Genomic DNA, 22,772 nt, shown 5'->3' with positions numbered 1-22,772 from the left:
CATAAAAATCACTTAAATGTGAGTTACCTTTTATAGATTCCATTTGTCTTAAATGTACAAGTGGAAAATATATATTTTTGTGGATAGAATATCCCTCTGTATTCCTGCAAATGCATTACAAATTCTATTACCTTTTGTGGCTTGAATGCATCAAGTAGTGGTATGGTTATCAAAATTTGGACCCCCCCACCTAAACTAAAACAGCTGAGGGGCGACCTAATAACACTGTATATCAGGGGACAATACAGAGATTTCTCCCATGATCTGTTTAGACCCAGGACTGTGATGACAACAAGCGGGTGCCCTCTACATCTAAAAGGAAAGAAGTTTCATCACCAACACAGAAGGGGGTTCTTTACTGTAAGAGCAGTGAGACTGTGGAACTCTGCTTGAGGGCTTGGTGACATCAAAATTCAATAAACGTTCAAAAGGAGCCCGGATGCCTTTCTTGAGCGTTACAATATTATGTCAATCATTAGCAACTTGAGAAGGGCTGTTGATCCAGGGATTATTCCGATGCCAAGATTGGAGTCAGGAAGGAGTTGCCCCTCCCCTTAAATGGAGAAAATTGGCTTCTAAATAATTGGGTTGGTTTTTTTTGCCTTCCTCTGGATGGGAAGGGGGTGGGGATGGGCTGCACTGGATTGACATATGTCTTTTCGGCCCCAATTACACAAGACGAGCTGTCAGGAAAACGATGCCCAGAAGCGCATCCCAGTAAAAGCTCACTTCTGTGCCGTTACACAGGAGCAAGTATCTCAGGCATCATTCAGAGTGCGGCCACTATGGAGACGGATTGGTCTTAGAGCATTCTACCCCCATTCATTGTTAGCAGACAGCCGCTCAGTGTAAACTGCAGTCGTTCGGTTTCTGCATGCATTTACATGGGACGACCGTTGTTCAAATTCCCACAGGAATTTGAACGATAATCATGCCGTGTAGATGGGCCATTACTTATGTTACCATTTCCCGAAGCATCTTGAATAATCAGCATAGAAGAAAAGGTCAGTTAGAAGACAGTGGTATCTGATCTATGGCAGCAATGCTTAAGTGAGGTTCCAAGGGGGGGGGGGGTCATATTCAAAATGGACAGCAATGGCAGACATGATCCCTCTGTACATAGTTTTTATTATTTACATAATACAATATAGCATAAATGCTGAATAGCATGATTATGTGCAATACATAAATATGAACTATCTGTACACATTTGCATATCTAGTAACTCAGAACAGAAATAGAAGTTTTAAAAAGCAAGAAGAAAAAAATCTGATGCTTAGAAGGAGTAAAATGAGTCAAGGGCAGAACACAGAACGGAAAAAAAAATCCAAGTGAGGCTGAGTGAACATACATAAACTATTTACAGATGAGAACAGGCAATACCACAACACTAGTCTAAAAAAAGATTCTCTCATCTAAAAAAAATTAAAGAAAAAAATGAACATCTCATACAAACCTTCCATTATAACACAGAAGTGATATTATCAGACAAGCATCAGTGACGTTTACTGTCTTTTCTAGAGTAGTTTTTGTACAAAGCTGTAGATAATGCAGCCCATGCAATAAAACCAAGAAAATTACAGTCCTACACCCAAATACAATTGAAAATAAACTATAAAAAAAAAGGTGAGCAGCCCCCCCTCATTGTGGTTCCTGATAGCACTCATGGAAGAGCTAAAAAAGAAAAACACATTAAAAAACGAAAAACACACACCTCCACCCCATACAATAAAATGGATCTACAGCAGCCAAGTAAGGTATGGTTTTCATGCAAATCTGTGCAAATGAATCACATTGTAAAACCTCCATTAATGGGTAAAATCCATTAGATTACCTTACTAAATCCAAAAACAACGAAACGAAGGTGTGTGCACAGCAAACTAAAAAAAAAAGAAAAAAAAAAAAGAAAGAAGGGGTTGAAACCATGGGCTGGTATTCTTGGAATTAAAAAATAAATAGAACTATAGAATTTTCTGGTTGCCTTAATTAGAAGTACAAACAGAAAAGGCACTGTAGGGTTCACAACAAATACCATAAAACCCTGCAGGATTAGAATGCACCAAACAAACAGCGGTGACCGTAACGTGGAAATACCGATGAACTTTTTTTTTGCAGCTGAGCAACTGCAATAAGTTTAGAAAACAGACAAAATAAGTCCATTTCCAAAGAAATGAGTAAATAGCTGGAAGTACTAAAGCATATAATGCAGGAGACTCAACTGAACAGTGTATGGAGTCTAAACACCAAGTGTTGGGTGACAAGAGGCGGTTCAGAAGAACAGCAGCATGGAGCCTCCTGATAAGTCGCCGTTGGATGTGCTCTGCTTCTATACTCATGGTGCAAGAACGCTGGGAACTCCGGGTCATCCAGCATTGTGTGTGGGAAAGAAAAACTAAAAAGGAAAAGAAAAATCGATGCAGCTGTGGTGCACACACATCCGAGTCCTTCTGGCAAGCCCATCTCCCAGTCCAGACACTAGTTATATGTAATCGCATATATCTACTGCAGGCATGCAGATATTAGGCCTACATTTTGGCACATTCACTAGTTAACGTTTCCTCAACCAGAAAAGCAGTCAACAAAAAAAAAAAAAAAAAAAAGGGTAAAATCAGTACTGTTCCATCAAAAGTTGTGAGAGCTCAGGAACACAAAAAGGTAAAAAAGGGCTGTATCATCTATTCATTCAATTTTGCCTGTAACACTCAAAACATCCTAAAATAGAGAAAAAAAAATTGTAGACATCACAAAAAATGTTTTAACATTTGAAAGAAACAAACATGCATCTGCTCTTAATGTTTCCCTAGGATATATTAAAATCAGAACAAAAAAAAATTAATAAAGTCAGTCAGTCTTCATAAATTGTAGGTTTATATTCTCTGTATTTTTTCTGCCACAACAACGGGGTTTTCTTTCCTTATTTTCGCTGCGGCCTCTGCTTTATAATCGTAAGGGCAGTTGTGCTTGTCAGAGTAACGGTGAAGTCCACAAAACAAATTCCCACAGCGACAGTCAAAACCTGAGAGGAAGAAGAATAACCAGTTAGTACAGCTGAGGGGGTAGCACCACCAGTGGTTGTATTCAGCTCAGAAGACTTCATACACCATACCCATTCAACGGTTTGATATGGCACAAGTGCATGTGGAGACTCTGTGCAGCAAGAAACTCATTGTCTTGTGGCCTCTTGGCAACATAAAAGGGGGGGGGTTCACATGTCAGACCTGATGATTTTGGTGGGGATTTAATGCTGAAATCTGTCAAATTTCTGCAGCAGAAGAAAATAAAATCTACTGTGGAAACAGACACACAGGATGAGCTTATTGAATGCCAATGGGGCTAATCCTCAAGTGGATCTGGTGGGTGGAACTATAAAAAGGGGTTCTGAAGCATACTTCGCATCAGTTATCAGATTAGTAGGGGTGCTGGGTGTTGGTCTTACACAAATAAGCAGTTTGAAGGGGCTGCAGCATTCATGCCAGAGCTGCAGTCTTTTCTGGTTTGAGATGTTACCTTCATTGGCAATGTGGACTATGGGTTTCAGTTGCAGTACCAGGTACTACCACTATGCAATGGACAGCACTGCAACCAATACTCAGTGAAGAGTCTGCAGCATTTGCCCAGTTTGAACAGTTGGAGTGGGGGCAAAAGTTGGACTCCAACTGACCTGATATTGATGGCATATCATGAGGATAGGTCATCAATACTTTAATCCCCCCCAAAAAACAAACAAAAAAAAAAAAAACACAAAACACCCCTTTCATTGCTCACTCTGATGCAGTATTTCTCCAATATGTAATTACTGAAATCACTCTTCAGGCCAGTTTCACATGAGCTTATTATAGGCGCACATAGTTGGGCCAGGTCACAAACAGGTACATCACATCCTTCCCTTAAAAACAACCTTTTGGCTTAAAGAGAAAATTCTGCACCAGCACCAGAAGGGGTGGGGGGATATTACCTGCTGTCCCGACAACCGGCCTGTTCCAGGGTCCGATTTAAGCTGTTCAAGATGACTGATGCAATCTCCAGGCCACCTAATCCCACAGTTTATTGGTAGTGTTAGACTACCAGTGCACTATAACTGTTCTGATTGGCCAGAGTTGCTCACTTGATCAGTGCTGGCCAATCAGAACACACAATGTGCATTCGGTAGCTAGAAAATTGCAACAGACATGTTGGACAGCCAAAACAGGGTCCAGAACCAGTGGGTCGAAGTGGCAGAGAACAGCAGGTAATGCGCCCCTCTGTTCCTTGGACAGAATGGTCTCAGAATCTAAACTCACTTCTCCCCACTGTGTCCGATGCTGCAGTTCTGTATCTCCCTTGCGACAGTTGACAAGCTGCAGCAGCTTGTGCATGAAGGGTCACAGGCTGCTGCAGCCTGCAAACCCCATGCCACAAAGGAGACTCAGAGCTGGACACAGCAGGGATATTGGAGGCAAGTTTAGGACCGTTTATATACATCTCCCCCCACCCTTTACACATGGCTAGCCCATCTATACAAAAACAGACACCCCTTTTAATGCATTACCATTATTTTCCATATATACCTACAGACTGAACTGGTGCGCACATTAGAAATTCTAGGTAAAGAAAATACAATACCTGTAAGACCAATCTTCTTCCTGCACATAAAACACCTGTTCTTCTTTGGTTTGGGGAGTTCTGGGGACTTTTCCTCATTCTGAGATGTACTGGGCTGAGATACTGAAGGACTTGGCTGAGTCACAACTGAAACGCATATGAATGTATTAATGTTGGAACGTTGATGAATTAGGACACAACGGATTAACAGACTCTCCAGTCTCACATCCCTTAACTACGCAGCTGCTGCCTGCAAATAGTCATTTTAAGCAACATTATAGCTTATTCCAAAGCACAGCTAAACCTATAAGCCATAGTTTTACCTAGTTGTGTTTTATAAAAAAAAAAAAAAAAAAAAAAAAAAAAAAAGGGGGGGGGGGGTTGTTCGGTTGTAAACTGTTGATGGCCTATCTTCAGACTAGGTAATGAATAGTAGATCAGATTTTTTGGTGGGGATGGGGTCGGTCGGTCTCCTGGGACTACTGTTGATCAGCTGTTCACCAGGCTGATCTTGTGCACGGAGCAGATTTGTGCAGGAAACATACGGCTCTATTCTCACTACAGTGGCCAGGCTTGGTATTGCAGGTACAGCTACCATTGAAATTAAAGGCATGTTGGCCATCAAAACCAAGGCATGCCACTGCAGTAGGAACAGAGCCGTTTGCTTCCTGCAGAAAGAAGTTGGCTCAGTGCACTGGCCAAGAGAACAGCGGATCAGTGAAGGTCCCAGGTGACAGACCCCTGACAATCTACTATTGATGACCTATCCTGAAGATAAGCCATCAATAGTTTACAACCCCTTTAACCCTCCTAACATGAACTCTAGGAACTTACAAGACAAAAACGCACAATATTACAGTAACATTAAATATAATCACGTACATGAATTCAGAAAAGCAACCTTTGCAGTGGAAAAAAAACAAAAACCAAAAAAACCACACACACCTTCATAACATCTATGACAGACGAATCTGTAACATCAACAATTTGTTCATAAAGTAGTGTCGATTAAGGCCTCATGCACACGGCCGTGACGGGCTCCGCAAGCGGAATATCGCAGCAGAGACCGTCACGTCGCCCTCACCCCCTCCCCCAAAGACACCATACTCCCCTCCGGATCCGCTGCTAACTCCCACGTGATGCGGCCAGAGGGACACGTATTCACGCTATACTTCCGGTGTGCTACAGCGGAAGTATAGCGTGATGGGCGGCTTCCATTGACTACAAATAGGACATGCCGTAGGTAATTTCACACTGCGGAATTCAATAGAACCTAATAGCTGTGGTGAAACACGGTGGAAATGCGGCCGTGGGCATTAGCCCTCAAGATATTGCTACTTCTATATCCCCATGACCATAGTGATATTACCTATTTAAATCAGATTACCCCACCAATACCTATGATACAAACTATATACATACCTGGTTCTGAGGAGTCTGTTTTTGGAGAAGTTGCATTATCTTCTCTTGAAATGCTCATTTCTGTCATTTGCTGAGTTACAGGTAAAGCAGCCACATTTCTTAAGAAAAAAAAAAAAAAAGATAGATTAGAATTAGGCAAAATAAAAAGCCCTGCATCCAACCACAAATACAGTTTCTGCAGACACAATGTATCAAATTGAAGAAAGATGTATTCACGATTTGTGCAGACTAAATGTATCAATTCCAAATAATCTCCAGTTTTAATAAAAAAAAGTAAACTAAGGTTGTATTAAAAAACCCAGCAATGTGTTCCAGTTCCTTAGGCCAGTCTCACAAAGGCATTTGTAAAAATGCCATGCTTCACAGCATTTTGGAATAATGCACCCCATTACTGCAATAGGTGACGCGGTTTGTTAAAAAGCCCTGGAACGCACCAAAATAGAATGGACAGCATTTGATTAGTGCGGTATTAGGAACATCACGCTAAAACACTCATCTGAGAAGCCACAGTGAAATAGATGGTGCTCAGTACAGCGTTTAGCAGGTGTTTCAAATGCTCGCTAAATCCCTGTTTAAAAAACAAACAAAAAAAAAAAGCCTGTGAGAGAGTGGCCTTACCATATGAAAAAAAACCAAAAAAAAAACCAGCCAATTGCTATCAAATAAATGTTTTTTTACTACAAAGAGGTGAAAGCTCAGCGACATAGGAGCAGGTTATAGGAGGGCTCCAATGCTGCATGGGAGCTGCATACCTGTGTAATCCGCACAAGATTTTTAGGATGCAAACCAAGAGGGTTTTCCCTTATACATTGAAAAAGGTGAATAAAGCTTTGAGTCCAAGATTTGTGGAAAAGCAAAAAAAGGCACTAAGGCTGGGTTCACACAGGGCGGATTCCCGTCGGAAATCTCGCGGTTTGGCCGCAGCAAAGACCGCGAGATTTCCGCCAGGAGAACCGCCACGGTTTAAGCCGCAGCGGCTTTGAAGTGGCCTGGCCGCTTGCTTTTCCGTTGCGGCCGGCGCTCCCATAGAGGAGAGCGCAGCCGTGACGAAAATAAACAAAAAAGAAAAGGTAAATAGACATGCTGCTTCTTTGGAAACCGCGGCTGCGGCAGCCGCGGTTTCAGCCGGATTTACCGCAGCGGATTAGCCGTCCCATGTGGACGAGATTTTTGAGAAATCTCGTCCACATGGCTGGCTGATCCCGAGATTAGCGGCCGCGGGTGCATTTGCCGCGGGCGGATCTGCAGCAGCAAAACCGCCCTGTGTGAACCCAGCCTAACAATTGCAAAGTAAAACCATACATGGCGTTTACCTGTTGTGTTCTGAACTCTACGCATTATGTAAACAACGAGTTATTCACTGGGCGATACATTCGGCATAAGGAGTAAAAAGCTGAACATTTGCCTCCATCACACACGCCCCAGTAGCAGTCTTGGCTAATACACACTGGACGCACTGATTAAAGAGTACCTGCTTTTCCAGAAAACTTTGACATGTCAAAAAAATAAATAAATAAAAAGGATTGCAAACGCTTCAAGCAGGCCCACAGGTATATAGAAGCTTCCTATAACCTCTATGAGGCAGGCTTCATCAGCCGTAGATGAGTGAACATAGGAGAGGGGCATAAAACTTGGATGAGTACTGCAGCCCCCTCATTCTGGGGGTCAGCAGGTATCTCAGCAGTGGGACTCCCAATGATCAATACTTTTGACATGTCAAAAAAAGTTTGTGTGAAAGTGCAGATACCCTTTACTTAATCTCAGATTAGAAAATAGTCTCCATTTACCTGGATTTGTCAGAAGGGCTGCCAACATCACTGTCACAGTTGTTTAATGTAGTTTCTACTCTCTGTATAGCTGCAGATTCTGCGGTTGGACTATTTGAACCACTGGCTGCGCCTGGATGAAAAAAATAACCAAAAAGCATATTCTTCAGTCCATTGCTAGTTCTTATGTACTAACATATGTGAGTGTACGGTCTAGAACGGATGGTTACTGATACAACGTGTGCTCCGTTATACAAATGACTATCACTATCCAGAACACCGGTCCCATTTACAGTCCGCACAAAGGGATGTCATCAGCTTATGTATAACCAACAATGGCACAAGCCTGGGGGGGGGGGGAGCATACAGTTAACAGGAAAACCACCCAAAACATATACGAAAGTATTAACTGTATGGTAAAGCATAACAGAAATGTATTTCAACACAAAATATTTGGACCTTAGTTAGTTTGCTCCCATTCCAGTTTACATACAGATAATTAAGCTTAGCTACATGGATGAGAATCAGTTTTCTGCTTATTTCAAAGGCAGAGGGAAATCAGACAGTACCGAGCCCCTCTTTAGGCATTTCTAAGGATATGAAAGAATCACTGATAGAGCAATAGATCTGGTATACTAGATGAAATGCTTTTAATTTACCGTTCCTGACTATTCACTATTACTTCAACGGGACATTTATTGGCCCTTTTACATGGACCGACGGCCATGTAGACTGCATGAACGCTGCTGTCACCGCAGAGGTAGTTAGCGCTGGTGCAGAGCATTTAGACTTATTGCTGGATCGTGGGCTTCTTGCTCAGCTGTTTACCTTCTATGTAGAGTGAGGAGAGTTTACATAGAATGGTAGAGTTGGAAGGGACCTCCAGGGTCATCGGGTCCAACCCCCTGCTCAGTGCAGGATCACTAAATCATCCCAGACAGATATTTGTCCAGCCTTTGTTTGAACACTTCCATTGAAGGAGAACTCACCACCTCCTGTGGTAACCTGTTCCACTCATTGATCACCCTCACCGTGATGAATAGTGTTTTTTTTTGCATTTACCATAAACAATCATCGATCAGATTCGTTCATTTGAACAAATTTGAAGCAATAATTGTTGTGTAAGTGGGCCAATGCCTGAAATTTTCAGTCATGGCATTACTATATAATTCGGGGAGAAGGCAGAACTTTACCGATGGAAAGGCATCAGCTCTATAAAAATAAAAAGTCGTGAAAAAGGGACAGACAGCAGCGCAGAACCATGGATTTTATAGAAGACTAGCTGATATACCCGGCTTCGCCCGAGTTAATTTGATAGTTTACGTGTTTGCACTAAAATGTTAATGAAGCCGTAGTTGCTTCCAAGAAACTGAGGAATATTATATGTATACACAGAGGAGCGTTAGATTCTCCTCAGGCTGCGTGTACTGATGTCCCTCTGCAGAATGTGCCACCTCTCCCACTCGCCTCACTTAGGGCCTAAAGAATGCTCGCACGACACCAGAAAGTTATATAGGGGTGCACTTTTGCAATTAGCATTGAATAAGCAAGTTGTGACCCCTTTACTTCCCATTTAGGACCTAAAGAATGCTCCTGCCAAATTTCATGTATGTAAGACATTGGGAAGTTGAGAGAATTGGTTGCGAGTCAATATATACTTGGCACCTATCAGAGTAAGTGACCCTGCACTGGAATCACTGAATGCACAAAAATCTCACCCATTGCTTCCAATGGGTGAGAGGGAGAAAAGACAAAGCTAAAATGTGAGCTTTCGTGTACAGCGTGATTTTTAATTCTTCCTACTGAAGAATTACATGCAATTTTTCACGCATGCATAAATTGCGATGTACTCATCTCACACATCGCTGCGCACTCGCAATGAACACTACGGGTTTACACGTTTGCACATGTTAGTGCACCCCAAAGGATAAGGCAGAAGCAGATAAGTGTAAATCAGAGGCGCAGAGAATTATGTTGCCATGACTACTAATGATGGAAATTAGGATAATCACTAACTATTAAAAGTATGTTACATTGACTAAGTCAGCTATTGGGGAGGGCCCGCTTCCATTTTGGGTCCTGCTATAATGCCACGGTGCCGCATCCAAACAAAAGACTGAGGAGAGCCCGCATGTAAAGCTGACCTTGACTGTTGGGGTAGATTACAGCCATTATGGATACCAGCACAGCGCCATCATCTTATACTTTGTGTCTCCTGAAAGGCTTCAGAAAAATCGTCACATGCATATGTAACCGCTACTCATTGTTCAGATTTGCGTTTGAAGCGTCTCTTGGACTTTTGTAAAGGAGCAGTTTAACTCCATATTATAAGGGCTCATTCATGCGGCCATACACGTAAATGCCGTGTGTATTTCGCATGTTACCGCTGTGAGAGCCGGGTAGGGCAGCCATTGTGCACTGCGCGTGACAGTATATCTCTCATTTTTATTTCCCGCTCTATCGCTTAGTGGCGTTTATTATCCGCCCATGGAGAACAAGTGGGCTCTACTGCACAAAAAACGTGAAATAGAACACACTGCATTCTTTACAAGGGGATTCTATGCAAAGAACGAGTAGTGTGACTGGGACACGTGAAAACCAATGTATTTGAATCGCCGTGATGTACCGCGTATTATACGCAATTCAAAAATGCTCATGTGTACGAGCCCTGAGGCTGCACTTACACGGGCAGTTTTATGGCGCACGTTTTGTGCGTTGTAAGACACAAAAAAAACACAACTATAGAAATAGAACTCCTATTCAGGTTATTTTCCTTTTGCAACACTGCTGCGAGAAAAAGAAAGAAAACTGCAGAATGTCCAATTTTGGCACATTTCCTATAGAGTCAAGACTTGCACTCGCGTGTGGCATGTGGGCACGGCGCAAGACAATTTTGCTATTAAAAAGTGCCGCAGCAATGGGTGATTTTTCGCACGTGTAAAACCCGTATGTACAGCGATGCGTGTGAAACTAAAACACAACTGCATTTTTGAAATTACGATAGCGGACAGAGATTCTTTGACGGATGTTGCACCCACCCATGTATATACAGGATTATAACAAGGTAGCCCTTTAACCCCTTGAGTGGCGGGTTTCCTACCACCCTGTCGTGCCCACCAGGGCAGGTTTTTTTAAATGGTCTAATCATTGAATTTCAACTAATTTTGCAGTTGCGTCTCAAGAGCCATAACTTTTTCATTTTTCCATTGACATGGCCATATAAGGGTTGTTTTTTGCGGGACAAGTTGTGATTTTTTAAACAGGGGGGAGGAAAAAAAGAAATGGGGAAAAAAGAAAAAAAAGGGGCCATGTCATTAAGGGGTTAAATAATGTATTAACTTCCTTCTCTGGGTCATTACGACACACGGATACCACATGTGTGATTGTATTTTTGATTTTTTTACAAAGTAAAGGGAGACAAGTGTTTTTATAATTATTTTGAATAATTTTTTAACTTTTTTTTTGTCCCTTTAGGGGACTTCCACAGGGACCCATCAGGACCCCTGATCACATTATGGGGGTACAATGGTGACAGCCCTTTTACATGCTGCAGTCACAGACTGCAGCATGTAAAGGGTTAACACAGCAGAGATCGGAGGTTTTCTCTGATCTCTGCTGTAAGAGCTAGTACCTAGCTGTCCTCTGATAGCCAAGCACCAGCTCTCCCTGCCACAGAGACCATCGGCTTGCTTCTGACAAGCCAATGGTCTCTATGGCAACATATAAACAAAGCAGGAGGTTGCCGACATATCGGCAATATCTTCTGCTGGTTTTTCAAAGCCCTTGCACTGCTCTGTGTGGGTCTGTGCAGGCAGAGCACACTGTCACAGCTTGTGGCATTGTGCTCTGCAGCTCCCATAGTGATACATAGCCCGGAAATCTTCCGGGCTATGTTGCTATGAGCAGTGGAGCTCGTCCCGGAAATTTTCCGGGTGTGCCACTCAAGGGGTTAACCCTTTCCTATCCACTATCTGAAGTCTTCCTACATTTTGATTGAAGCTTGTACAGCTCCAATGTCAGAAGACGTCCGCCAGGGTATTCTTACCGCCTATTGCCAGCCACTCCAGTGTCGGAGCCTATTTTGCTCACACACACTAGCTTTAGTCAGCAGATGGCACTGTTGTATAACAGCAAAAAGAGAAAGCCTATTAGGAAACCCTGAATCCAAAGTTGGATTGGAAAAGGGTTAAGAACAAACCAGTTACCATGTCAGTAAGGAGGTGGATTGCATTAAAGACTTGGGCGGTGGTCAGAGATCGCGTCACTGAGGTTTATCTTCTCCATTTTTGATGCAACAGAAGATCATTTTGATCCCTTAGATGTTGTTCCACCAGTCCATCTAGTCGATGGAAAGTTAGTCGGGCTGCAGGATCAGACTCTTGCACGGCGGTTTGCTCTATTTGTGGCCAGAACAATCCCAATTTTCGGCGGAGTGGGTATTTAAGCTACCAAAAGCCTCTCAGAGGGCTGCCTGATCCGAGAGGCATCAGAAGTCTAAGTGAACACAAAACCCTTCTTGTGCTGCCCCCTCCCACCTAACATCTACATGACTACTTCTAGTTTGATACTGGAAAATGTTTAACCCCTTAAGAGTTGGATTTACCTCCTAACTTTCAAATCACCGTGGCTGACTGAGGGCTTGTTGAGGAGACTAGTTGTATTTTTCAGTGGCAGCATTTAATGTACTAGGAAAATAATGCATTACTTTGCTAGACTTTAAAGATTTTTTAATGCCTCATATTCTACATAAAACTTTTTTAAACTCAAACTTTAGTCCCCATAGGGGACTTGAACATGGGGGTTGTTTTATTTGCTCCTGCAGTATAATGCAATACCTTAGTATTACATTATACAAAGAACAGACAGTTTATCAAGCCATGCTCCGGGCAATCAGCCAAGGCAGCCTTCAGAAGGCCCCTGGATGTCATGGGAACCAAATGGCATATCACAATAGCATGATGGAGGTTTGCTTCCCTCAGTCTGTAGAATAGAATAGCTTCCCTTCACAACACTTGGAGGACGGCGGTTGCATTTAAGTGGGGAGAGAGCATTATTGAAAATAAGTCATATGTAAGGCCGGTTTCACAGCTGCGTTGGAACATCCGGTCGGAGATTGTCACAGTTCCGGCCCAAAATATCAGAAGAAAAGTCGCTGCACGCAAAAGCCGGGCAGAAAGTGGATGGACCCCATTATAGTCAATGGGGTCTGCTCGGTGCTGTTCAGCGTGGGGGATTCTTCTTCACCGCTTCCCGAACTGAGCAGGAAAGCGGAATCCCCAGCTCAAGTGTGAGACCACCCCATTAGGGACACCTCATACACGATAGTGCAGTAGTGTATGCAGCGCCCTCTACTGTTATATCGCTAGGTGAAGACTGATTTCTCAGCCCCAGATTCACCTACCAGCATAGCAGAAGAGTATGTATGTACTTCTCTGAACTACAGAGAGCTTCTTACAGGCAGAAGCGTCCCCTTCTCTCCATGTTGCACCCCTCCCCTAATACGAGACTATAGGGATGGGGAGGATTATAAATCCTGTAAACGCTGCTACTAATGTGCATTTAATAAACAAGCGGTGTGCAGGGTGTTGAGTGCCACATACAAAGTTCACTCCAGACACAAATGGAAACTTTCACCTGTGGCCAATCTTGGGCTACAGAAAGCCTTTGTTCAACACGTGTCATGTGGCTAAAATAGAACCCTTGTATGTTGTGACATTGTGACCCAATGAAAGGGAATGTGGTTGTTGCAACTACACTGCCTTATATCAGGCCTCATCTTGTGGCCAAAGGGCTGCAGTGTCCCGGAGCTATATCGCAGCCCAAGTGGCCACGAGATATTTAGTTTACCTGAATGTGGCTGTTCTAGAGATCCTCCTCTGCAAACTACTAGAGGACAGCAAAGACCTGAGATGGCCAGAACAGAGCAGTATTAGGACGCTTTCACACGGGCTACAATGTCGCACGATTTTTCGGAGAAGTGACGGCACTACAAGATGGTTTGTGAAACCCATGCTTTTCAATGGTATCCTTCACATGCAATGTTTTCACTGATGCCATGTTGTGAGAAAAAAAAAATATAAAATTGCGGCATGCTCCATCTTTCTGCTATGTTCTATTTTTTGTAGCCAACGTTTCCCTATGGAGCCCCCTTGTTTATCACACCGCATGAACCTGAGATTTTTGTGCCAAGTGATACATTTCTAAAACACAAAAAACTCTTATTAACTTTCTTGCGAGGTAGCAGCGACGCAAGATTTTTCACAACCCCCCCCCCCCCCCCAAAAAAAAAACACATCGATGATGCTTCACAATCACAAAGCGGTGATATCACTGTCGGCCATGTGAAAGAGGGCTTATTGTGAGCCAGTATAGCATAATATATAGCTGTCAACCACCCCACACAGCGACTTCACAGCCCTGCTGAGCCTCCCACAAGTGTTACATGCTGTGTGTCACTGACAGCTGGAGAGACGGGAATGCAGACAATAGTCACTATGTCAACATGGCCACCAACAGGGTGACAAGAGACTTCACTTACTAGTAGCCAGTTATGTTTCAGCCCCCCCCCCCAAAAAAAAGGGCAGGGGGTGGGTCGCTGGTCGACCAAATGAAGCCTGGTGTAAAGACAGTCTGCATCTGAACAGCTTGAATAGGTTTGTATGGAGGGGTCCCCGCCGCCCACCCAAGAATATGTTTGCAAACTAATGAATAAAAAGCAAACGAATGAATGACACGTCCCAGCGAGCATCTGATAATAGTGGCTCAGTGTACAGGTTTCCTAAGCATTTGTCTTTTACGATGAATGGGTTGAGGGAAGCCCCCTGAACCAATCCCATGTCTGTTCTCCACCGGAGCCCTTTCCATACTGCTCCAATGACGCAGTACCTTTACATCAGAGGAGAACTGCCCGAGTTTCCATATTCCAACCGTAATCTACTGAAGAGCTACTCATCAGTCGGGTATGAGCCTGTATCTGTAGGCGTTGTGGCTTACCCATCGGGCTGATTCGGCCGCTGTTCTGTCTCTGCAGATGCTCCTTATAACATACAGAACACATGCCATTTGTTCTAGGGTTCCCATAGAAGCCGCATCCCGTGTTGCACAGCATTGGGCCTGGCGTCTGATTCGTCTCCTGAGCCATTTTCTCTGTGCTGTAAAGACAGAAAGGAAAGTGGTTTTAATGATGAAAGGCAATTTTTCAAACAAAAGAAATATTCTGATGCAAATGAGAGAACTAGGAGACGCCGGGGGTCGGGGCGGTCTCACAACTGCGCTCACAGTTCTGCTTTCCTGTTCAGGGAGCAGGAAAGGGAATCCCCGCGGCCGAACGGCTCTGTCTCTGGACGGAACAGAACCGCGCCGGACGGACCCCATTGACTATATCAGAGTCCATCCGCTTTTGGATGGAAGACAGCATTGCATGCAGCGCTTTCTCTTCTGGCATTTTGAGCCGGATCTGTGACTGAACCTCCGGTTGGAAGTTACGTTGCAGATATGAGATTGCCCTAACAAGCATATACCCCAGGGGCAAACAAATCAAATGGTTTGCCTTGTGCCAACTTGTTTAGAGCAACGAACCATCATACAGACATAGCAGAACTGGGAAGAGGCAGCAAGGACTGCATGGCGGATGTTCTTGGACACAAAGCCAGTACTCTAACAATCCATGTAGCAGAATAGGATACTCCCTAAAGGGGTGTTCCAATCTTGGCTTTTCATAACCAAGACTGAAAAGTGTTCCTGGCCAGGTGACCGGTGACTCCAGTAAGGGCTCTTGCACGAGGGGCTATTTGCACATGTAATACACAGTAACTAAATTACTTTCAACAGTGCCCCCCCCCCTCATCCTGCACCGCACTAAATGTGCATGTTATAAAGAACATTACATACACTATCTCGGTGCGTATTATGTATGCATACATGCCAACATAGTGTCTAGGGCTTTGTTACATAGTAGGTTAGACTGAATGGAGACAATGTCCATGTAGTTCAGCCTGGTATGGCACGCAGCTGTACACAATGTAATGCGTACAGCAGCGTGCTCCCGGCGCGGGCGATACACATGCAGTAACGCGCTGGCGCGAGAGTCCCGACCATGACAATAGCCAAGTGCTTCGGCGCAGCTTGCTTAGCCATTAAGCCACTTAAGCACTATTAGCGCAGTCTCAAGCACTGCGCTAATGGTGGTACAACGCTCCCCATTTCAATTGGGCCTAGCAGACTTGCGCTCGAACGCAGCTTTCCTAACACCACGATTTGCAAGTACTGTCTGCTCCAGGTTTAAGCTTTTTCGCCTTTTTTTAAAACGCACATCACCCATAATAATGAGGTGCGTTTAAAAAAAAACGCTATCAAACGGCGGTTAAAAACACTGCCTGAAACCGCGGTAAAATGCTGCGGTTTCAAGCGGTGTTTTTCTGAATGTGTGAGCAGCCTCATTGAAGTTCACGGAAGTTAAGGAACCAGCGCAGCGCACTACCCCACGCCGCTATCATTCATTTCAATTAGATCTAAGCAGACAGCGCTGCCAACAGGGAGTCAGAAACAGGGAAGCCCATCACTGCCATGAAAAACCCAGACAGGAACACCCTCTTCTGTAAAGTGGCAAATACATATACGGAAACATCTGCCATGTGGCCTCATTTATCAAAACGGTCTAGAAGAAAACCTGTCCTCGTTGCCCCTGGCAACCACAGCCGCACTTTAACTTCTTAAACCTCAAGCAAAATGAAACAGTGCTGTGATTGGCTGCTACGAGCAACAAGGACCGGTGTGCCCAAAATGTGTTCATGTGCCAGTGAGGATGCCCACGAGGTCATCTCGCTTTCTAAGACCTTTGACCATACTAAAATGTGCGATAATTGTTACGTCTAAACGCGAAGCCATTGTGCGCTATTTGTTCGCTTTGTTGGACACTTACTTTCAACCAGCATAAAAACCTTCGCTGGTTTGTACACTTTACGGCGTCTAAACGCTCCCCGCTCAGGCGAACTTCACAAGGGACCAGTGCGATATTGGGCCGTCAAACACAACCAGACATCGCGCTCGCCAACACGCGACATCTCCACGGATGAGGGGCATTTTTGTATCAAAAACGCCTCACATCACTTTGGCGAAGCAGCGATCCTCAGGCACGGCTGACAGCGGAGCGTTTCTTATTGTATTCAATGGGAAACCTGGCATGGCACTCGCATGCACTCGGCACGTGATGCAATGCTGTGCCAGCCCCATGGGAAACAATGGGCGATGCGAAGGGATGAAGCGAATTGTTTCCTTATCAGAGTGTTTTGCAGGAACATATCGCTCATGTGTATGACCACATTCAAGAAAACGGGGTTCATATTTGTGCGTCTCGCAATGCACAAGTCTTGCGCGAGATTCTCAGCCATGTGAGATTGGCCTCAGTGTTCCGCATAAAATGAGAAGCGCTGAGCAACAAGTGAGCGCTAGTTTGCTTGTCTAAGGGCGAATGCACACGGGTGGATTTGAATTGCAGAATCCGGAGCAGGCAACCACCCACGGATTCCGTAGCCAAGACCGCCAATGGCATGCAATGACAAAAATGATTCTTCATGCACACGAGCAGAAACCAAGTGTGATGGGGAAAAAAACAAAACAAAAACAGTATGCTCCTTTTTTTTTGCGAAAAGAAATCTGCACTGCACATGTCTGCCAGCGAGCCGTGCGGACCATCCGCAGTGCAAAAAGAAGAAAATTACAGCAGATACGCACGGATGCCACCGCTGCCAGCACCGGATTCCGCATGCGGCCTAACATTCTGCATGACCAACTAGCGCCAAAGTCACCCACTCGCTTATCTGACAGTCGTCTTCTGTGAATGGGGCATTATTACGGGCAATATTCTGGTCTGTATTGTCTGACAATGCCCACCTCCCATCACACTGAAGCACATGGGATGAATGACCTGGCCCTGCCAATCCCAATAAAACCAGCAGTGTTACCCAAAGGGTTACAAAACAGCCACAAGCTGGAAGCTATCAGAGTGAAGCCCATTGTATCCCAACCCGCCCTGCAACCTGCATAAGCACATTCCTGCTGGATCACTATGGCTGCAGGCTGATCGCCCATCAGCTACCCAAAAAGGTGCCAACGGGTGAAGGGGAACTAGCCGTCCCCACAGGCAAAACTGATCACCTTTATCATGCATGCCTTCAGGAGCGAGGTAGTGTAACCAACCTAAGGACCTTCCTGGGAGAGGTAAATATATATACACACACGTATTTATCTAGAGATCAGCCACAGATCTGTACATTTAGTTCCTGCAACTTTATTAAAAAAAAAGTTTTGGGTGAGCACGGGAGGAGGGGAGAGAGCGGTGCCAACCGGCGAGCCGTATAAGAACAGTTATTCCACTTTGTGATTAAAATAGCTTGTAGTAGAAGATAAGACGCCAGCAGAATCTTGTTTACAGGCGGCGCTCCCCCAGCCAGCAGCGAGCCCCCTGCTTGTGCTCCTGTTTCTCAGAAGCGGGGGTCACGTGGGAGGGAACATCAGCTTCCGCCTGTCACAAGGCTGCAGTGTGACAGGCTGATCCGCAGGCTCAGACACAGCAGCCTCGTCAACAGGGGCCTCTGAAATCAGCTGCTATTTATAGCCCAGAGAGCGCTCTACTGTACATGGCCAGCAGAGGTCACCGCAGCCTGGCACCAGCAGATCACAGATCCAGAGGGATTACCAGCGGATAACAGATCCCTGGAATGTCTGGGAGGATAGATAGAAGTGCGACTGTTAACCCCGAACCACGCCACAGAAAGCGCCTATTGTTTTCCCCGGTGATGACGTCATCGGGACAACCTCCCTGACCTTACACGTCCCAGGAACTCGCTCAGCAAGTTACGCAAAACAAGGATGCGTAAGCGGTCCGGTGCCAAGTACACCCGGCTGGAAAATATACCCATCCAAAAAGGGCGTTTTCCTCAAAAGTGAGTCAAACAACACCGGCTGGTAGCCGCAGGCCACATCCAACACTGCGGGTGTATATATAGCACGGATACATGACGTAGGATAAGCACGTTATGTATGGGAGGGGATATATAGCCATGCCAAGTACACAGGCAGCGCCAAGTAGAGGAGACGCGCCAAACCTTGCCATGCCAAGTAAACAGAACACACCATACGTAGAGGGGGACACGATACGCAGCCTTGCAATACACCTAGCTCATGCCAAGCAGACAACCTGTGCTATACAAGACCCCATATCCACAGCCCCGCCAGCCATACAGGACCCATATCCGCAGGCCCCGGTGTCCGCCATATCTGCAGCCCCGCCAGCCACACAGGACCCATATCCACAGGCTCGCCGGCCCCCGCTTCCCCCACATCCGCAGCCTTGACGCCCCCCACCCCCACATCTGCAGCCCCGCGATATCCACAGCCTCGCCAACCTTCGCATTCCCCAGATCCGCAGCCTTGCGACATCCCCAGCCTCGCCGGCCCCCCCGCGACATCCCCATATCAGCAGCCCCGCGCTCTCCACAGGCTCGCTGGCCCCCGCAACCCCGCGATATCCACAGGCTCGCTGGCCCCCGCGATCCCCATATCCGCAGCCCCGCGATATCCACAGCCTCGCTGGCCCCCGCGACCCCCATATCCGCAGCCCCGCACTATCCACAGCCTCGCTGGCCCCCGTGACCCCCATATCCACAGCCCCGCGATATCCACAGGCTCGCTGGCCCCCGCGATCCCCATATCCGCAGCCCCGCAATATCCACAGCCTCACCGGCCCCTGCAACCCCCAGATCCACAGCCTCGCGACACCCGCAGTCTCACCGGCCCACGCAGCCCCGCGATATCCGCAGCCTCACAGGCCCCACCAGCTCACGCAAGCCCCGTATCCGCAGCATCGCGATATCCACAGGCTCGCTGGCCCCCGCGACCCCCATATCCACAGCCCCGCGATATCCACAGGCTCGCTGGCCCCCGCGACCCCCATATCCACAGCCCCGCGATATCCACAGGCTCGCTGGCCCCCGCGATCCCCATATCCGCAGCCCCGCGATATCCACAGGCTCGCTGGCCCCCGCGATCCCCATATCCGCAGCCCCGCGATATCCACAGGCTCGCTGGCCCCCGCGATCCCCATATCCGCAGCCCCGCGATATCCACAGGCTCGCTGGCCCCCGCGATCCCCATATCCGCAGCCCCGCGATATCCACAGGCTCGCTGGCCCCCGCGATCCCCATATCCGCAGCCCCGCGATATCCACAGGCTCGCTGGCCCCCGCGATCCCCATATCCGCAGCCCCGCGATATCCACAGCCTCGCTGGCCCCCGCGATCCCCATATCCGCAGCCCCGCGATATCCACAGCCTCGCTGGCCCCCGCGACCCCCATATCCGCAGCCCCGCACTATCCACAGCCTCGCTGGCCCCCGCGACCCCCATATCCACAGCCCCACGATATCCACAGGCTCGCTGGCCCCCGCGATCCCCATATCCGCAGCCCCGCAATATCCACAGCCTCACCAGCCCCTGCAACCCCCAGATCCACAGCCTCGCGACACCCGCAGTCTCACCGGCCCACGCAGCCCCGCGATATCCGCAGCCTCACAGGCCTCACAGGCCCCACCAGCTCACGCAACCCCCGTATCCGCAGCATCGCGATATCCACAGGCTCGCTGGCCCCCGCAACCCCCATATCCACAGCCCCGCGATATCCACAGGCTCGCTGGCCCCCGCGACCCCCATATCCACAGCCCCGCGATATCCACAGGCTCGCTGGCCCCCGCGATCCCCATATCCACAGCCCCGCGATATCCACGGGCTCGCTGGCCCCCGCAACCCCCATATCCACAGCCCCGCGATATCCACGGGCTCGCTGGCCCCGCGATATCCACGGGCTCGCTGGCCCCCGCGATATCCACGGGCTCGCTGGCCCCCGCGATATCCACGGGCTCGCTGGCCCCCGCGATATCCACGGGCTCGCTGGCCCCCGCAACCCCCATATCCACAGCCCCGCGATATCCACGGGCTCGCTGGCCCCCGCGATATCCACGGGCTCGCTGGCCCCCGCGATATCCACGGGCTCGCTGGCCCCCGCGATATCCACGGGCTCGCTGGCCCCCGCGATATCCACGGGCTCGCTGGCCCCCGCGATATCCACGGGCTCGCTGGCCCCCGCGATCCCCATATCCACAGCCCCGCGATATCCACAGGCTCGCTGGTCCCCGCGATCCCCATATCCACAGCCCCACGATATCCACAGGCTCGCTGGCCCCCGCAACCTCCATATCCACAGCCCCGCGATATCCACGGGCTCGCTGGCCCCCGCGATCCCCATATCCACAGCCCCGCGATATCCACGGGCTCGCTGGCCCCCGCGATCCCCATATCCACAGCCCCGCGATATCCACGGGCTCGCTGGCCCCCGCGATCCCCATATCCACAGCCCCGCGATATCCACAGGCTCGCTGGCCCCCGCGATCCCCATATCCACAGCCCCGCGATATCCACAGGCTCGCTGGCCCCCGCGATCCCCATATCCACAGCCCCGCGATATCCACAGGCTCGCTGGCCCCCGCGATCCCCATATCCACAGCCCCGCGATATCCACAGGCTCGCTGGCCCCCGCGATCCCCATATCCGCAGCCTTGCCAGCCCCCGCGACCACCGTATCCGTAGCCTCGCCGGCCCACAGGATGTGATCTATAGACATCCCTTTACAAGACAACACGGTAGGACGACCACCAGCAACTAGAGGAGATCACAGATGGAGCCGGCAGGGACTACAGCAGCGGAGACCCAGCTCTACCCGCGGCGGCGCAGGACACACGGGCCGGGGGCAGGCCTCAGGGCGGCGGAGGACACACGGGCCTTAGAGCGGCGGGGGCGGCGCAGGACAGGCAGGCCCCACGGCCCGGGCTGCCGGCAGCATCTGGACACAAAGAGGAGGAGGAGCCTGCAGACAAAGGAGGCAGAAGCGGCTCCACCATGGAGACAGGAAGCCGCGGGCAGGCTGGGGGTTGTAGTCCTCCTCCTCCCACAGAAGCCCTGAGTCATCGGGCGGCAGACATGGCCGCCGCCGCCCCGAAGGCCGGGACCCCCCGTAGAGCAGAGCGGCCCAGCTGTTCCCCGCTCCCCCCTCCGCCGCCATATAAGGAGCCCCCCGCGCTGTAACCCCTCCGCCGGGCGGCCCGCACGTCACACAGGCCGGCGGACGACTTACATTAGGCTTGAGGCCGCGGCCGGGCGGGGTATCCTCACAGTGGCGCCGCTCTACGCGTCTTGTACGGTGCGCTGCCTGACAGGGCCGGGAGCCCCTCCTCTTCCGCACGTCGTCGGTATACTCCGCGGTGTCTGCCGGCACTCGGCGAGCACGTCCCTCCAGCCAGCCGTCCGACCGAGGCGTCCCCAGAATGTGTCTCCTGTGTGTGAGAGAGCGTTGTGGCTATACACCGCCAGGGGGCGGAGCTGAGCACTACTGCTGACGGAGGCGAAACTCCCTCCCACACCTTGTTCCAGCGATCACGTGGGCCGCCGCGGCCAATCAGAGCGCTGCTGACTGTTGTAGCCCGGAGCGCTGGGCCCGGTGATGCACGCTGCAGCTCTTACAGCATGGAGCGTCATCGCTTAGTCACGGTGGGCAGCTGGCGGCTGCCGTCCACCGTGGGGGCAGCAGTGAGACGGGAGGAGCACACCTGCACGTGAAGGTCATCAGTCTCATCACAGCCCCACTGGCTGATAACAGAGAGCAATAGAATGTGCACAATGATGACATTAGGCCCCTTTCACACACATTTGAACACGTATCGATGTATGCCACGGACGCCAATGATGGTTTTTCACATTTTCACAATGCATTAACCCTTTGCAATCCAATTTTGGATTCAGGGGTTCTTAGGGGGCTTTCTCTTTCTGCCATTTTACAGTGGCGCCATCTGCTGGCTAGAGCCAGTACTGCGGTATTGGGCATGCTGAAGAGGCCATCAACAACAGAACGGCCAGTAATCTACAGTAAGAATACCCTGCCGGACGTCTGGAGCTGC

At 48.4% G+C, this 22,772-nt stretch overlaps 1 protein-coding gene across 1 annotated transcript; it reads right to left on the bottom strand.

Moving 5' to 3' along the window:
• Positions 1-1,111: 1,111 nt before the first annotated feature.
• Positions 1,112-22,193, bottom strand: ZFAND5 (zinc finger AN1-type containing 5). The gene is made up of 6 exons (XM_066604171.1): positions 21,953-22,193; positions 14,763-14,920; positions 7,791-7,902; positions 6,004-6,101; positions 4,603-4,728; positions 1,112-3,016 (listed from the first exon to the last, which is right to left on the bottom strand). Exons 2-6 carry the CDS (start codon positions 14,908-14,910, stop codon positions 2,868-2,870), a joined length of 633 nt encoding a protein of 210 aa, XP_066460268.1. The 5' UTR covers positions 14,911-14,920; positions 21,953-22,193; the 3' UTR covers positions 1,112-2,867.
• Between the last annotated feature and the right edge of the window lie 579 nt (positions 22,194-22,772).

This window comes from Eleutherodactylus coqui, chromosome 5, assembly GCF_035609145.1.
Source record: "Eleutherodactylus coqui strain aEleCoq1 chromosome 5, aEleCoq1.hap1, whole genome shotgun sequence".
Lineage (NCBI taxonomy): Eukaryota > Metazoa > Chordata > Amphibia > Anura > Eleutherodactylidae > Eleutherodactylus > Eleutherodactylus coqui.
The sequence above is the reverse complement of the archived record's forward strand: the minus strand, read 5'-3'. Positions and strand labels throughout refer to the sequence as shown.

Bases quoted from the DNA above. Each gene is read 5' to 3' on its own strand.
- ZFAND5 (XM_066604171.1), bottom strand. From the start codon at position 14,910: ATGGCTCAGGAGACGAATCAGACGCCAGGCCCAATGCTGTGCAACACG. The intron at 7,903-14,762 runs GTAAGCCACAAC...TTTTTCATCCAG, and splicing joins CGGCCGAATCAGCCCGATGG to GCGCAGCCAGTGGTTCAAAT. The intron at 3,017-4,602 runs GTATTGTATTTT...TCTTCCTCTCAG, and splicing joins GAAGAAGATTGGTCTTACAG to GTTTTGACTGTCGCTGTGGG.